At 40.9% G+C, this 16,543-nt stretch overlaps 1 protein-coding gene across 2 annotated transcripts; it reads left to right on the top strand.

Annotated features, from left to right (window-relative positions):
• Positions 1 to 6,094: 6,094 nt before the first annotated feature.
• On the top strand, positions 6,095 to 15,340 carry CCNJ (cyclin J). Of its 2 annotated transcripts, XM_084525482.1 has the most exons (6): positions 6,095 to 6,440; positions 8,089 to 8,299; positions 10,690 to 10,989; positions 11,081 to 11,240; positions 12,228 to 12,594; positions 14,245 to 15,340. In XM_084525482.1, the coding sequence occupies exons 1-6, from the start codon at positions 6,372 to 6,374 to the stop codon at positions 14,314 to 14,316; spliced, it is 1,179 nt and encodes a 392-aa protein (XP_084381608.1). In that variant the 5' UTR covers positions 6,095 to 6,371; the 3' UTR covers positions 14,317 to 15,340. The 2 variants fall into 2 exon arrangements, with proteins under 2 accessions (XP_084381608.1, XP_084381609.1); XM_084525483.1 differs by having other exon boundaries at positions 12,228 to 15,340.
• The last annotated feature ends 1,203 nt before the right edge of the window (positions 15,341 to 16,543 follow it).

The following is a 16,543-nucleotide window of genomic DNA, read 5'->3' as shown; positions in this document are numbered from 1 at the left end:
ACTTGAAACACACACAAGCCCTGTTGGATTTGGCAGGATTTACCCTAGCATCAAGCCTGCTGCACTGTATCCTTTTTTATTTATTTTTTTAGCCTCATGAATACAGAGTAAACCATGCTGTGATCCTGGCAAGTATCCTGGAAGAAAGTGCTAAACCACACAGCACTACAGGGAAGCTGAAGACTCCCACAGCAGCAAGGTGAACATGAGCCAACAGCATGCTCCAGCACTGAAGAAGGCTAGCAGCAACCTGGCCTGCATTACCAGGATAACAGCAAGTAAATCAAAAGAAGCAATTGTTACTCTCCACTTAGCACTCATCGTACCACATCTAGAATACTGCATTCAGCTTTCGGACTCCCTTCTCCCCCAGGTACAACAAAGTAATGGACTAACAGGAGAAAATTAATTGTATGGCCACCAAGATGGCTGAGAACGGGAACACACCCTTTTGAAGAGAGGCTGAGGGAACTGGGCTTGTTCAGCCTAGGGTAGAGAGAGCTCCAGAAGGATGTAATAGCAACTTTCCCTCATGTAAGAGAGAACAGAGTGCTCTAAGTACTGCTGCCTTACCCCACACATATAAATCAGAACAGACTCAGAAGAAACTCAGTAAGCCCTTAGAATGAACAGAGGATGTTAATAGTTACTTTCAGTAGTAGCTAGGTTCTCATTAGCAAGAAACTGGACCTGTAAAGTTTTCCACTTGTGCCTGGGTACAGAAAACTAGTTAGTCAAGTACTAGTACCAACTACTTCAACACAAAGCACTGCAAGGACCAAATCCCCCTGTGGATGTAAGCTTGTAGTTCTCTATGGCAACCACCAGCAGTCAAAAGCATTAACTTTGTGGGACCCTGCCTGGGCTGCCTTCTGCATATTATTAAATAATAGTAATAATAAATATTTAAAAAGCAAACAACAATTTTTTTTGGATCTTCAGTTTGAAAGGAACAGGCCTTTTTGTTACACTTAAATTCTGTGGATATAACCAAAATCAAAACATGTTTGACAGGAACAACAACATATCACTAACTGCCATACTCCTCCATCTCTGAGCTAACTGCACAACAAGTAACCTTTCCTAAATTTCAGTCAAACAAGCTGAAACCTTCCAAACAGGAAGCATATACATCTGCTTTAGATGCAGAGTTCCTCGGATCTTTTTAGCTACTGATGAAGTTGTTTCTTAAGCTGGGAGTGTGTCTTGCAGAAAAAAAGAAGAAAAAGAACCCCCTAAGTACAAATTATATCTGTCAGCACAATTCCACTTATATGAATGTTTCCTTCATCCAACACATTACCAAAAACATACACATTAATCCTAATGCCAAATAAAACATTCATGGACACACATTTTTAAAATTGCTTCCCAGAGGATGGGAAAACACTTAAAGCCAAATTGCTTATCAAAAGTCTTCTCAAAAAGCATGTATCATTCAGGCCAGAGAATTCTCTCTTAATGGCTTTCTCTCTTAATAACTGTATTAATAACTAGAGACAACAGTTCCAAAGGATATTTACCAGCTAAGTTCAAAAACAATAATCACATTTTAGTAGCTACTCTGGAACTCCAAATCCCCAGACAACTTTGAAAATCTTACCCATAGAGTACCTTTAACATTCAGTACAGACATTTACAAACACAACCCTGGAGTGTTTTCAGTAGGAGGCAGCCCTCACTCTAATGCTTCTGAAGTGTTACAACTGACACGCTACATTTCATCTACCACCATGCTGCAAAAGAACTGGGTGAGCAGTTACAGTCCTGTCTTTAAAGTGATTCATTCCCTTTAATTAAATGGCCTTGAAATGTTACTGCTATGAATGCCATCAAATACAGCCTTTGTTTGAAAATAAGATCAACAAGTACAGTAACAAAAACAGAGCTAACTTTCCCAGCCCTGCAAAACACAGGAACTAAGTTTGGATGGTATTTCCTTTTTAAGAAACTTCTTTTTTAACAAATTCCAGAAAACTGAGATTTTCTTACATTATAACTCTAAAAACGCAGTCCTTAGAAATGCCATCTAAGGTACCATTTTTTATTCAGGTGAGAACCACCAAGGAACATCAAACTAAAAGTAAGAACCAATAAAATTAACAGTGTTTGAGTCTTTGCTTAAATATCTCTTTCAGTGCTTTGTCATCCCAGAATTCAGTTTCTAACCTGGACTCTACTTACACGGTTGAAGTGACTCATTTGTTTAATTCTGTCAGTCAAGATAAAACCAAACTTCAAATATGTATCTTATGACAACAGGTACGAAAGTAAAAACAATGCGTCAGACTTTAGAAACTGTGATACTCTGTGGTTAATGTACCATTAACACTGAAAACAATACACCAGAAATGGATCCTTTTATATCAGGAGAAAGAAAAAGTTTCTAATGTAGAGAGATGGTTGTTCTCAAGATCAGAATATTTGCTTAACTAGGCAATTACCTGCAAGTTCTTAATTTGTATTTTAAAAGCCACATTTCTTTTTTTTCCAGAGGCCAAGAAGAACCACCAAAAAATTAGGAGGGGGGGGAAGCAGCTTAAACACAAATACATGCATCAGTTCTTGAGATACAGATCTAACTTCCCAGTAACTACAAAGAGAAATTAATTTACCCATTATGTCTGAAATTGTGTTAACTCTATAATCCGTGAATTACAGATCCATAAATTCTATAATTTAGTAGCATTCTCTTTAGAAGATTCCACAAAAAAAAAAAATGTAACAAGTGTTTTAGTCCAAATTTCACAGGTTCCATTATACCCTGTTTTGGAAGTAGTTCAGGGTCATAATTTTTCTTGAAGAATTCCAATAATAACGGTCTTTCTTATTACCTGGCACCTTTTCAAAGCACAGACAGGAGCTTTCACAGCCAATCATATTTCCCTCTCGAGACACAAGAATTTGTTTAGGTGATTCATGGCCATTCACAGAAAGAGGATATGCATTTAAAATGGTTTCATAACAATTATTTCTGCTTTGTGTTCTCTCAGGTTCCATATGCTACACCTAAGCAGAAAACTTCACACTTCCAGTTTCTTGCTAATGAAAGCCTAACTACCTGATGAAAGTAAACATTAACATCCTCTCTTTATTCTAAGGATTTAATAAATTTGTTTTTCTTCTGTTTTGCACAGGGGACTAAGGTGAGAACACTTAGAGTACTGTACACAGCCTTAACCACCAAAAGCAGATAAAATTTGAAATTGTATTAATCTATCCACATTTTACGTATTTCAAATAGCACTATTCCCACTCCCATTTAAACTTAAAACTGAATCCACTTACCCAATAAAGTTTGGAGGCTCCAAGAACACTCTCAGTTCTTCCAGTCAAGAGTCATGGTGCAGAGATGTACATGTATGCTTCCTGCAGATAACAACGTAGCTGTACAGAAGTACTCTGGCTCTTTCAATAGGATGATTTTATAGGAAAAGAACAGAGGCCACCTCTGATGAAAAACATCTTTGAGCTAACTTCACTGCATTCTAGCTCCAATCATGCACTTAAGATAGATATGAACCATCTAAAAAGTGTCTAGAAAAGAACAGCAATTGCAAGTTTAAGATAACACGACCTGTGAGGAGAGGTAAAATGGTTTGTGGTTGCTTCGCCTAAACTAACGGTAGAAGGGAGACATGACAACACAGCCTTCAATTATTAGTTCTCAATGTCCGTTTATAGATAGTAAACTTATATACTTGACACTTATACCTAACATTAACAAACTGTTCAACGTAAGGACACTGAAGCACTAGCATACACTCTTCAGGGAAATTGTGACTTTGTTTTACTGTCTTTCTCTAAGATAAGAAAAATGAATGCCAGAGCAATCCTGGCCATGGGCAGGATGGTGAGGCTCTTCTCAAACCTATCTTTCAATCGCATGGAAATCAGACATGTAACAGTTTAGAAGATCAACAACTCAATTAAAATTGGATGTAATAGGTGCTGAGCAATTTGGGAAAAAAAAATTAAAAAAAAATAATGAAGAAAGCATTACAAGGAAAGCATTCCACAGCTCAGCTCTGAAACATGGCAAGTAACTACAAGTCACTGTTTTTCCAAGTATGACACATAAATAAAATACCTCTTAGAGTACACAGCTTTATCAGGATGACATTTCCTACACAGGCAAGACAAGTACATAGATCTGAGAAATAAGCCAGCATCTATCTTTTTTTTTTTTTTTTTTCTCTCCACTTAACAATACAGAAACAGACTAATTGACTTGGTGCTTAGAAAGCTCTAAGGGGAGACAGTGGTGCTAATGACGGTAATTTCTCCCAACATGCAAGAGTGGAAACATCATTTCTCTGTTTGGGCCCATTGTAGCAACGTTTTAGCATGTTGGTGTTTATTGGTTTCCTCTTCTTCAAGCATGCAATGCATTTTTGAAGGCTATAAAGATGTTGTCAGTGACTGTCCCCATTAGGAATCTGTTGCTGAGATATTTCTTACCCTCAAAGCATAAACATTTTGCATTGCCTTTCTTTAAGAATAAATAATTTCAAAACGGTATAATTGCTCTACAAAGGTCAAAATTAGCGTGAGCACACACTTGCCTATAAAAAAAAAATCATAATTAGATGAGAATAAAAGCCATTAGAAAACCAAAGTGATGCTTTTTCAATAGCCCATAGATTTCAGATAGCTGAAGTATTTTCTCAATTATATATGCATGCACATAAGTTATGAACATCTCCTCTCAAATATTTTTGTTCTTCAGAAAGCTATGTTCCACTACATAACAAAATCTGCTGTATTGGAAGCAGTCTGAGAAATACAGCCTGAAAACAAGGGCTTCCACATATTAGCACAATTCCTCGGATTAAAAAGGTCAGCGAAATCCCCAGGCTTATCCATTCCAGTTAGACATGTGTGTGTGCAGAAGCCTTTTACAGCCCCAACTACAAAGTCATTAAACTGGTTATGTCAAAAAGTTGGTTTCCCTTTTCTTAATTAAAGAGTCTTGTCTGAGCATGGGTAGAAATGAAAAATCAAATCTACTCCCTCACCATAAAATGCATCCAAAGCATTTCTTCCTTTCCCCTTTGCAATACTTGCTGTACTAGGTTTTATATTCTCATTAGCTATTTGATTGGATGTTTGGCAATTTAAAGATGTGAACCACTAGAAAGCACCAAGTATTTTGGAAGTACTATTTTGGAAGACCTGTAAAGCAGCGGGATTACCAAGCAGGGCAAAAGAGCTAGAAAAAGACCTTCTGAAACAGGTGCTCATGGAGGAGCTCTTTTTGGTAATAACCTCTGGGAATGCAGAAGCTCATTCACTCAGGTGTAGGCTATTTAGAGGGAGGATGCCTACAACTGCAAACCTTTCTGCCAGAGTTTAACCAGCAGCAGGCAAGAATTGACCAGCAAAGATCAGCCTCGTGGCTTTTTGCAGCCCACTAAGCCAGGCTGGCATTAAGATGCCTGGTGTGAAGGAGCTCGGCGAGGCACAGCTGCTGCCACGAGCAGCCCAGGCACCAAAAAGCCCACAGGTGGAGCAGGGCGATGAGAAAGGGAATGAAATAAGGAGCCAGGCTGGGGTTTGTCAGCTGCATTCAGGATGCGCCTGTTATCTTTATTCACTCAGTTCAGGTGTAACTGTACACTAACTTTTTCAGCCCCGTGAGCGAGACCCTCCCCCCACCCCCTACCAGCATCTGGGAGCCCCCAGGGACAGCCCCCGAGGGGCTGAGCAGGCCCCGTCCCCAGCCCTTTATCGGGGCCGGCTACGGCAGCTCCGCGGGCCCAAACCCTTCCCGCGCGTAGCCGCGGAGCTCGGCGCTCTCCCCTCTCCCGCATGAGCTCCCCTCGCCGATTGGCGGCGGGTGGGCCGCGCTGTAAGGCGGCCGGCGATTGGTGGCGGGGCGGCGGCGTGAGGGCGCTGCCGGGCTTTGTACACACGCGCCGGGCCGCTCGGCCCTTTAACAATGGGCGAGGCGGGCAGCGCCGCGTGATGGCGGGGGAGCGCTGGGCACGCCGCGCCGCGCTCACGTGCCCCGGGCCAGGCCCCGCCGCCGCGTAGGGTGAGGGGAGGGGGGCGGCGGGAGGGAGGGAGGGAGGGAGGGAGGCAGGGGGGCGGCAGCAGCGCCGCCGGCCTTTGTTGGGGGCGCGATCGCCCGGCGCCGTGCCCGCCTTAACGAGCCGCAGTTGTTACCCGCATGCCGGCCAGCTGGGCCGGGGGGCCGCGGGGCCCCGCGGCGGGAGCGGCAGCGGCGGCCGATTGCGTTTAATTAGGGGCCAGCGCGGAAAGGGCGAGGGTGGCGCCGCCCGCCCCGCTCCCGTCGCCGTCCCGTCCCGTCCCCGGCGAGCGCCGCTTCCTCCCCTCCCCTCCGCCCAGGCCCCGGCCGCCGCCCCCCGATGGAGCTGGAGGCGCAGTGGTGGACAGGACAGCTGGCGGCCGACATCCACCAGGCGCTGCGCTACAAGGTACCGGGGGCTGGGGGGCTCCGGGGGTGGGGGCTGCCCGGTCAGGGGCTCGCCGGGGTTTTGTTGGGGTCCGGCCGTGCCGTTGGAGGGGGCCGAAGGGCATCTCCCGGCCCGCTGCCCCCGTCTTGACAGCTCGGAGCAGCCCGGCCGTCCTCCCCCCGCGCTTTGAAAGGGGTCAGGGTGCGCTTGGCTCCTCCGCAAGGGTGCCCGGGCAGAGCCGCGTTCAGGTAAAGTGTTGTGCTACGGGCGGGATGACAGCAAAACGCGCGGAGCGCAGCAGAACAGCAGAGTTTCAGGTTCTTTGAAGTTGCTTCAGCTCTGACTTGAAGTTGCTCGCGGGGGGTGGCTGGGTACCCAACACTGCCTCAGCTTGAAAGTTTGTTTGCAGCAACCGAGCCTGCTACAAACGTGCTCCCGCTGCCTTACAGCAGTGAGCGGATTGTCCTCCTTGAAGGTGTGTGACTGCCACAGCAACTCCTTTTTTTTTTTTGAAGGGGGTGAGGAAGGAGGAACACAAGAAAAACAGGATGATCTGTGTGCTTCCAAGGGAACGATTACTAAAACTAAGTCAGTCCTTTGAGACGCAAATTCCGCAGTTTAGTAGGTACAGGTGGCTGTTTTGTCAGTTCTTTCCCCCACTTCAATAACATGCTCCAGACCCTTGCATTGATGTTAAAACTTCAAAAAATTTGAGGTAACTGACTTCTAACTGGATGTCACCAGCCTGTTCCGATGGAGATTTAATTGCACTCAAAATCCTGCTTAGTCCAAGCTCCACAACATAACTGATATGGTAAGAGGTGACAGCAGCGCTGCTTTGCTGGATGCAGGAGAGGAGAGTAGCTGCTAGGCAGGAGCCTGGGGAACGCTCTTTGTGCCAGACCAAGTTTTGTATTCAGAACAGATCATGCCAAAGACTTCTCATCTGTGGTGTTGGTAGGGCTTTTGTGTCTTTCAATTTGCAGACGGTGTGAGGTTTGTATAAGTTCAACTAAATGTCTGAGAGCACACAGCAATCAGCATCAGTGCAACACCGGTGAGATCAGATTGTCAGGGTTAGACATGTGCATGTTGCAAGCAATGACACCCCTGCACGCCCCTTTCCTCTTAACGTTTCTACCTTCAGCGAGCTGTTAGTGTCCTTCTCCTGGAGGCATCTGCAGGAGATTCAGCAGCACTGGGGCACGCAAACACTTCAGTACAAAGTCTGGTTGCTCAGATTAAACTGTAGCAGGAGGGGGCTGAGTTAAGCTGTTGGACTTTGCATTGAAGCATCTGAGGGGTACTTGGATACCGTTGCTGCTTCCCTGCTGGGAGGTACACGCGCTTTGCAGTAGAGGTGGTATAACAGGTGGTAAAAATGAAAGTCACTCTAACTGATTGCACGAAAGTCACTCTAATTGATTGCATAATGGAAAATATGTTAAGTTATACTGATGTTATGCAGAACCAAGTTATTTATCAGTTTTATACTACAATAAACAAGTTTTGCTCTGTAAAAGGAATGCTGAAACTATGGGAACAAAAAGAAGGGGAGGAGAAACTCTGAAAATTCCATGATAAGTGTGGGAATATCAGCTGTATTGGCTTGCTAGCAATACAAACTAAATGGTGGTTGTAATAAAATTACATGCTACTGTCTATCTAGGAGCTGAAGCTGCCCTCCTACAAAGGCCAATCTCCCCAGTTACATCTGAGAAGATACTTTGCAGATCTGATTGCCATCGTGAGCAATCGGTTCAGACTCTGTCCTGCTGCACGACATCTAGCTGTGTATCTGTTGGACCTCTTTATGGATCGTTATGACATATCTGTACAGCAGCTGCATGTGGTTGCTCTTTCCTGTTTACTTTTAGCAAGTAAGTATGTGGCACCATACTTTAACCAGAGCAATATAGGTTCTACTGCCAAATGCAAGGAGTGACTTGATGGGATACAGCAGGTAGAAGGGGAAGCAGAGTGGCTACAAAAGGTAGACAGATTAGTGTACATAAATTTGGCCCACTTGGTAGGGCATTTCTTTTAGACTCTTGGTTTGATATCTGTTGGCACCTGATAAAACATTGAAGAAAAAATGAACTGCAATTAAAAAGATGTTTATGCTTGGAAACGCAAATTATTCTACGATGAAATTTAGCAGGAGACTAGAGGAATAGAAAGGCTGCCTTTCTAAGGACATGTCAAGATAGGCAGAACCAGTGCTGAAAGCAAGAAGTTAAGATACCTATGACAAAGGAAGAAACTAAATAAACCGTAGGTAGACTGTACTGAACCCTGCTGATTGTCCTGGATGTGTCTGGCATACTTTAGATTTCATAAATTGAAGTGTTCTTTATGCAAGCTAAGGCTAATGTAAATCCTGTATTGTGTAAGATACAAAATGCAATCACCAGTGTATTCACCTGTGTTACATGGTATTCTGAAGAGGGAATTAATTAGAAACATTTGTTATGAACTGTGCTGCTTATATTGACCTCAGCTAGGTTCTTGTGGTGTGTATCCACCTTTCTGTTTCTGGAGTCCTTTCAGAAATCCCCAAAGAGATTTGGATGTAGTTTGCAGCATACCTGCTGGTAATTGTTTTTAAACCTAGTGCCCAAGCTTTGTTCTGGTAGCAGAATTAACTGTTGGTTCAGTTTCTGCTAGTCCATTTCTCTGAATCTATTTTCATTTTCTCAAACAAGGTGAGATCATTGTGTTGTAGCTCTAGGCCTTCTCTGCCAGTCAACACCTCAGCACTCTGTTTTTCTATTTTTGGTATACAACTTCCTTTCATTGCACTTTGTCTCCACCAATAACTGTTCTGTTGAATAGTTGTAAAGTAGAAAAGAGTTACTTTATATTCTTCTGGGAGGTAGATTTTGGCTGGATGTCACCAGACACCTTTCCCAAAGGATGGGGCTCTGGTTATAAAAAACAGACCTCAGAAACCAGTCTGATCCATTTAAGAAAGTGTATTGTCTTTGAAATAATGCCAGATTTTCAAGTGAAATTCATGTTTTGAAGAGTATTATTATTAAAAAAAAAAAAAAATCAGATCTGCCATCTTTTGTAACAAGCAGCAAGTAGAGCTTATGAGAGCCTTGAGTCCTTGTCCTAAGAAGTAGCGTGTGAATTAGTTTAGAAAGCACAAACCAAAATGCTCACTTAAACTTTTGTCCTTTATGGCTCAAACAAGCAATTTAGTCAGCCATACAGTGAGTTAGATAAATCATATATCTATTTAGGTTGTAGAAATAAGAAGAGAAATGATTGTGACCCCTGAAACTTCTATTTCTGTAATTGCTACTAGAGTGTGGGAAACAAACTAACTCACTGGGGTTGGTGTTGGATTATGTCCTGATGTAAGTAGCTCCCAACACTGGGGGGGCGTGGGGGAAAGCAAATGATCAGTACGTTCAGTCCTGTGAAAGTCTCCAAAAACGTGCATTTACAACATATGTAGAACTGAATAGAGGGTGTAAGATGGAAAAAATTTGCAATGAAATTGAAATAGCACAACCATATGGCAAACTGTATGGAAATGTGACACTTGTTTCCCTTATTAATGGGTTTTCTACATATACAATTTTGCTGCAGGCTAAAACCATACAGGCCTGACAAGTTAAAGTCCAGGGAAAGCTGAAGCTACTAGCAGTTGAAACAGTGTGTATAAGGCTCTGTGGGTTTTCAGAAATACACTGCTGAAATCCACTTGTTTGAAATGCTGGAGCAACTTACCAGTTATATCCAAAAGCGTGGCTACCATAACAAGCAATAAAAGGAGCCGCACTGGCTAGAGATGGAGCTGTACTCTAAAAACAAAAAGGGTGTGCAGCAGTAGGAGGATGATTAAAGTCGCATGCTGTGGTGTTATGTATGCCAAGTCACATCACAGTGGTATTTCACTGATAATAGGGACACATTATACAACAATTTGGTGACAAAAACTTAAACATATACTGTACCAGAGATAGCATAATACAGCCCACTTCTGCTCTTGGCAAACAGCATCTGTGTGCGTGGGCAGAAGAACCAACAGGAAATATGCCACTGCACAATATCCAACACAAAGTTTGACGTTATCTGCTGAAATTTAGCCCTTTATAGTATGTGCTCCTTTTTGTCTCCAGTGAAGTCCTTGCACCTGTGGGAAAGTCTCAAACTTGTTTGACATAGTAGAATTGAAATATGACCAATGCAGACATCAGATGCAATCTGTTCACTCGTGCTGAACCTTTTTTTCCCTCCTCTTTCTGTTCATCTGAAGGTAAATTTGAAGAAAAGGAAGACAGTGTTCCCAAACTTGAGCAGTTGAACAGCTTGGGTTGTATGACTAACATGAATTTGGTACTAACAAAACAGAATTTGCTTCATATGGAGTTATTGTTGCTAGAAACATTTCAGTGGAATTTGTGCCTCCCAACTGCTGCTCATTTCATCGACTATTATCTTTCTATTGCTGTCCATGAAACTGATCTTCATGATGGCTGGCCAATGGTTTGCTTAGAGAAGACTAAGTTATATATGGCAAAATATGCTGATTACTTTCTGGAAGTATCACTGCAAGGTGAGTTACAAATTTCAGGTAACAATTCCTTTGTTCTCTTAGCTGACCACGTCCAACTTACACAAATCTTTTTCTCTTCCCTTCATTTTAGATCATGCATTTTTAAATTATGCCCCTTCTTTAGTTGCTACTGCATGCGTAGCTTCTTCAAGGATTATCTTGCGTCTCTCTCCAACGTGGCCTACTCGACTGCATCATCTCACTGCATATTCCTGGGACTTCCTGGTGCCATGTATTGAACGACTATTAATGTAAGTTAATAGCTGCTTTTTTTTTTTTTTTTTTTAAGCCTGTGTACTGATCTATTGGTATGCTTAATTGCTGTAAACTGCTTGCAATGTTAATTTTTATTTCAATTTGTCTATATGCAGGTATTAGGTAATAACTTTTTTTTCTTGGAAAGAACAAACTAAACACCACCCTCTGATCTAACCTCTGTTCTATTCTTTCAACAAACCCCAGGCTTGCAGCTGATGTATGTAATGAAAGGCATAGTACCTAAAGCATGCCCATGCTGTTGTAGAAGTGTTTTCAGTATCACACTGGCACACTTTGATGTGGGAGGGCAGGGAAGCCTTACAGTCATCTTATAGTGCAACGTAAAAAGTTAGCAGTCCCTTTGGGGAAAAAAAAAAAAACTGGTGATGGTTGACCTGTGTTCCAGAGATCAGCCCCATATGGTACCAGAACTGTAGCTGATTTTAGGCCTGTGCAGCTGGCACCTGCTTGACCTCAGCATAAAAGCAAATGAAAGAGTATGTCTAGATACATCTGAGGCAGGTATAAATCAAAGGGAATTGGGGTGAATTAGCCTATTTTAAGCTAAACATGAAATAAGCCAAAATATCATGTCTTTTGAAAACCATATACCCAATTTAAATGAGGCAAAAGCAGCAAGCAAGCTTAAAGTTCAGGTTCTGGTAATCTGGCGCTTCATTGCACTGATATTTTTAGATACTGCTGTATTGCTTGTATTGCACTTAGCTTTAAATGAGTTTTTGTATTGCTACAAAATTCAGTGAAATCCTGAAAAGAAACAAGTTCTAAAACTATATGAGTTTAAAGGGTATGCTAAAATGGTTTTCTGTTTTTTAAATTGTTTTTTTAAATGTTTTTTAAAGTGTTTGGATGCTTTCATATAACTGCACCATTTGTTAGTGCTCTTAAATTAATCCAAAGGAATTTAAAATGACTTTCATATCCATTTTAATGTATTCTGTCTTCTCATTTTGTTTCAGTGCGCATGATAACGATGTGAAAGAAGCAAACAAGCAAAAAGGACAACATGCTCAGTCTGCTCAACATACTGTATTTCAGTCCCCAGCTCCAACTCCCCAGCAGGCCAGCGTTCAGCAGCACATACCCCAGTATCTCCAAGCTCATCAACCTTCATTACAGTATCACCATCAGACATCGCAACAGCAGAACTGTCAACAGATACTATCAGCTAATCACACAGCATCTTACCCACTTCAGACTTGCCCTGCTGCCTTACAGTCTAGTGTTCAGGCTAGAGGCCATGGACAGACTGGTGCTGCTATGTCACTAGCTGTTCCGCTAGAAGTGAAGCCATGTGTAAGCGTCTCCTACAACCGGAGTTACCAGGTGAATGGACGATATTCCTGTGTTACTCCCTGCTTTGAGAGGTGATAAGTACAAAACTTATTTTGTGCGTCTTTATTTGGGGCAGGAAGTTGCATTGTGGGGAATTGTTTTTTTCATTTTTTTGTTGTTGTTGTTTTTGTTTAACCTCAAATAAGTTTGAGGGCAACAAATTGAATTTAAAAAAGTGTCTTTCCAGAGAAAAAGCAACTGGATTGGCAATCAGTACCGTAGCTCAAGTAGAGACTGCAAAAAATAAGCACACAGAACATCTGAAAGAATGCACATAACTGGGAGTAATAACTTCTTCCTCAGGCACTCGGAATACTGTGTGCTTCGAATGCACATTTTGAAATATCAGCCAAAAGAAAAATGGCTGTGGACTAACTACATACTTAAGTTTTAATGAAGGAGATATGCAGTATTACTTTGAAGATGTTTGTATAATACCACCATACAGTATTAACATTTACATTAAATTTACTGAAATTTAAGAATATATAGAATGCCAGACTTCTCCAGATACATGGGGACCACAGGAAGAAACAAACTTAATTTACATAACTCCATAACTCTTGCCCCTTTTTCAGCACTTGTATTGGACATTTGCTTTAGACTAAGGCATTTGAGTTAAGTGGTATTTTGATAGTTTCTAAAGTTTTGTACCTCACAGGATAGACACTATGTTTTTCCTTTTCTTCTTCCCTATCCTTTTTATGTTTAAAGTAATTCTTTCATACTAACTCAGGGAATTTTCTACTCATTACTTTGTGCTGCTGGTTTATACACTTAATTGGGTATAGCCTGAGGGAGAAGGGTAGAAAGGGAAGAGCCTATAGCAAATAGAGGGGCTTTTCTTCAGGGCGTCTGTATCCAGAGTACCAAAGGGCTGTGTTAGGGTTCACAGAATGTAGATGTGAACTACTGCCCAGCAGTGTGGTAGTGAGTAATTGAAGTAAAGAGAAAGTTTCAGCTGAACTTGTACTGTACCAGAACTACTACAGTGGCTGTGATTTTTCCATGTAAGTGCACACACATTAATAACCAACACAAAGCATCCTCCAGTTGTACTGTCAACATGTATTGTGCAAAAAAAAAAAAAAATGCTTCTACAAATCCAGCTCTGTGTCAGGCTTACAATGGAGGAAAATTCTCAGGTAATACAGGGGCAACTTCTTATTCTACTATTTGGGAGTTCCAGAAGAAAATGCAGAGATTTACTCTTTTAAATGGGTGGATCAAAATATATTGCAGAGTGAACTGCTTTATCACAATTAAGGTGCTAATTATGTAACTTAATGAAATTACACTATCTCCTGTGGAGTGGATAGTCTGAGGGTAGAAAGCTTCACTCATCCAACTCTTTGATGAAAATGGTGGTGAAGATATTACTGGAGATTTTTTTTTTTTTTAAACACCTGCCTCTCCTGTAGTAGAATATGGGAGGAGATATGGATGACAGAATTTCTACTACTTCAAAATTTCTTTATAGTAGGTGGGCTTAAGGCTTTTTTGTTATTTTGTCTTTTACCACCTTCTCACCTGTCTTAGTGTGTACCACCTAATGAAACCGAAGTATTGTGAATCTTACTGCTTTCAAAGTAGGGGCAATTAAGATATGTTACCAGCGTTAAGATGAATGCTCTATCACAGGAGAGGGGGCCTTACCATAATGTTCAGAATGGAGGAAGGATGGCTGTGCTCTTTCTTCCTGGAGCTGAGTGATGAAGTGCTACAAACCCTATTTATCGTGGAGGAGAAGAAATCCTGTTTCACTTTTTTTTTTCATAAATCCCAATTTTTGTTGTGGGCTTTTGTAGCATACATGTGCAAGTCAAGAGGGGATAGGTGGGTGAATAAAAGAGATAATCCTCTCTGTTTTATTCTAGAGAATCAACTTTGAAATAGGCATAGTGTGTTCAATTCTTACTTCCTCTAAGTGCAAATTTTTTTTCCTCACCTCTCTGTCTCTTAATGAATATTTCCCCAGGTCTGCGAGTAGTGTTAAGTAGAGATTTTCCACCTCATAAGATGCCATGCTTTTTATTCAGAATTGTTACCCATTTGAGAGAGAAATAGACTTCCTTCTGCAGGTTTCATTTTGTTTCAGTGCTATATATCAAAGTCCTCAGTGCTCTAACTACCTCTGATAACTATGAATGTACAGTCTTGTAATAGACCATGACTTGAAATAACAGCAGATGCCTGTAGCAAACTTTTCTGTAAAATCTTTGTCAGCTAACTTGTCATCTTTATTTGTAATGCAGCAGTATAGGCTTTTCTTTTTTGGAGTATTACTAAAGTTATCCCATAGGCATTTGATATATAAAAGTTTAACTAATACTTAACACTGGAATTATAATGGGCAGGGGGATTATTCAGTTAGTTAATACTGCAAATTTACATTTATTAGGGTATTTTTGACTATTTTTAAGACATTAGATCAACTGTAAAAAGATCCACTACATGCTGTCTGTTTTTAATTTATTACTTAGTCTGAGTTTTTTTCTTACACTACAGCTTCACCATGACTACAGAAAATGTACACTGAACAGTTTCAATGTATTATTTAAAAGGGCTTTAGCAGTGTACATTAAAAATACTGTTCTTACTATTAGAACCAAAATGTGTTTTTTATGGCATAAAGAAAAATGGTGCTCCTAAATGCAAAATGTCCAAAACAATGGAATCTTTGTGAGTGCTATGCATTCAATTTATTTTTAAAAAATAAACTAGTTTTGAGTAAGAAGACTACGTGGTGTATTATTTAAAAAACTGTTCCTAATCTGTCTTCCACCATCCCTGTGTAGGGGCTGGAGACGTAAGAACTTCTCTGCTCCCTCACGCCCCTATTTCTGTGATGCTATAATAACCTTCAGGAACTCTGACTCCACCACAAAAATGGGGAGGAGGAAATCATGCAGGAAGGCACTGTAGAACTCAGTGCACCCACAGCAAATGCTCAACATTGTACATTTCAGCAGCCTTGTATCTAGTGCACAGCTCTAAAAACTATACTGAATTCATTCTATTCTCATTCAAAAAAAGTGATACATGTAATCCTTTCAATGCTAGAAATCAATAAGGACACCACTGGGCTTGTGGCAAAAGGCTATTGCCATGAGCTCTCAGGCTATTATGATAGCCATGAGAGCAGAAGGTAATATAATTTTTAATTGATAATTAATTTACTAATACTGTACACACTTGAAACAAGACACAGACCTCCAGAAATTAAGTAGGCCACTCCATCTCATTCCTATAAAATTAGGAAGTTAGGTAGCATATATACTACATCAGTGCTTCAATCCACAAAGTTTTGTCCTTAACCTTAAAATGGCAAAAATAAATTCTATCTAGATCTTTTTTCCTTGAAATCTCAATTTTTCTCCATGCAATTACAAAACAGTAACTACCACCTGACCTTTATAAAGCTCTAACAACTCTAAGGACTGCCAGCTACATTTTGCTTAGGTTTTTCAGGAGATTCTAAATAGCAGTTCTGGGGATTTGTTTGTATATAAAATGAAGTTTTGTCTTTGCTTCCCATGATCCAGATTCATTATCTGCATCAAATAGTCCTCCTTCCTGAACTAAATTTTGCATTGCTGGCAGAAGTTGATGTTGTTTTCATTAAAGTTTTAGTGACTAGCACATCCCCCAGAAATATTTGTTTTGCAACTGTAACACCACTGTCAAGTATGTATAAGCCAGAAAGTAATGTGGCATCCTTCCTCAATAATTTCTTAGTTCTACATTCTGAATGCTCAGAGGAGCATTAGCTTCTTGAGCTGATAAGTCCTTATCTGACCGGACACAAGAGCCCAGTTAGCAGTCTTCTAAAAAAAAATGCTGCTGCTGATTGAAATAAACATCAAGTTAAGGAGCAATAACAAAATATTGCTATTTTTAATTTCTATTCCAGTGATATTTTAGGAGGCACAGCCCAAGC

The sequence above is a fragment of the Aythya ferina genome (assembly GCF_964211825.1).
Source record: "Aythya ferina genome assembly, chromosome: 7".
Classification (NCBI taxonomy): domain Eukaryota; kingdom Metazoa; phylum Chordata; class Aves; order Anseriformes; family Anatidae; genus Aythya; species Aythya ferina.
The sequence above is the reverse complement of the archived record's forward strand: the minus strand, read 5'-3'. Positions and strand labels throughout refer to the sequence as shown.

Excerpts from the sequence above, each read along its gene's own strand:
- CCNJ (XM_084525482.1), top strand. The coding sequence starts at position 6,372 with ATGGAGCTGGAGGCGCAGTGGTGGACAGGACAGCTGGCGGCCGACATC. Across the intron at positions 6,441-8,088 it reads ACCAGGCGCTGCGCTACAAG|GAGCTGAAGCTGCCCTCCTA; the intron begins GTACCGGGGGCT and ends CTGTCTATCTAG. Across the intron at positions 12,595-14,244 it reads CCTACAACCGGAGTTACCAG|GAGAGGGGGCCTTACCATAA; the intron begins GTGAATGGACGA and ends GCTCTATCACAG.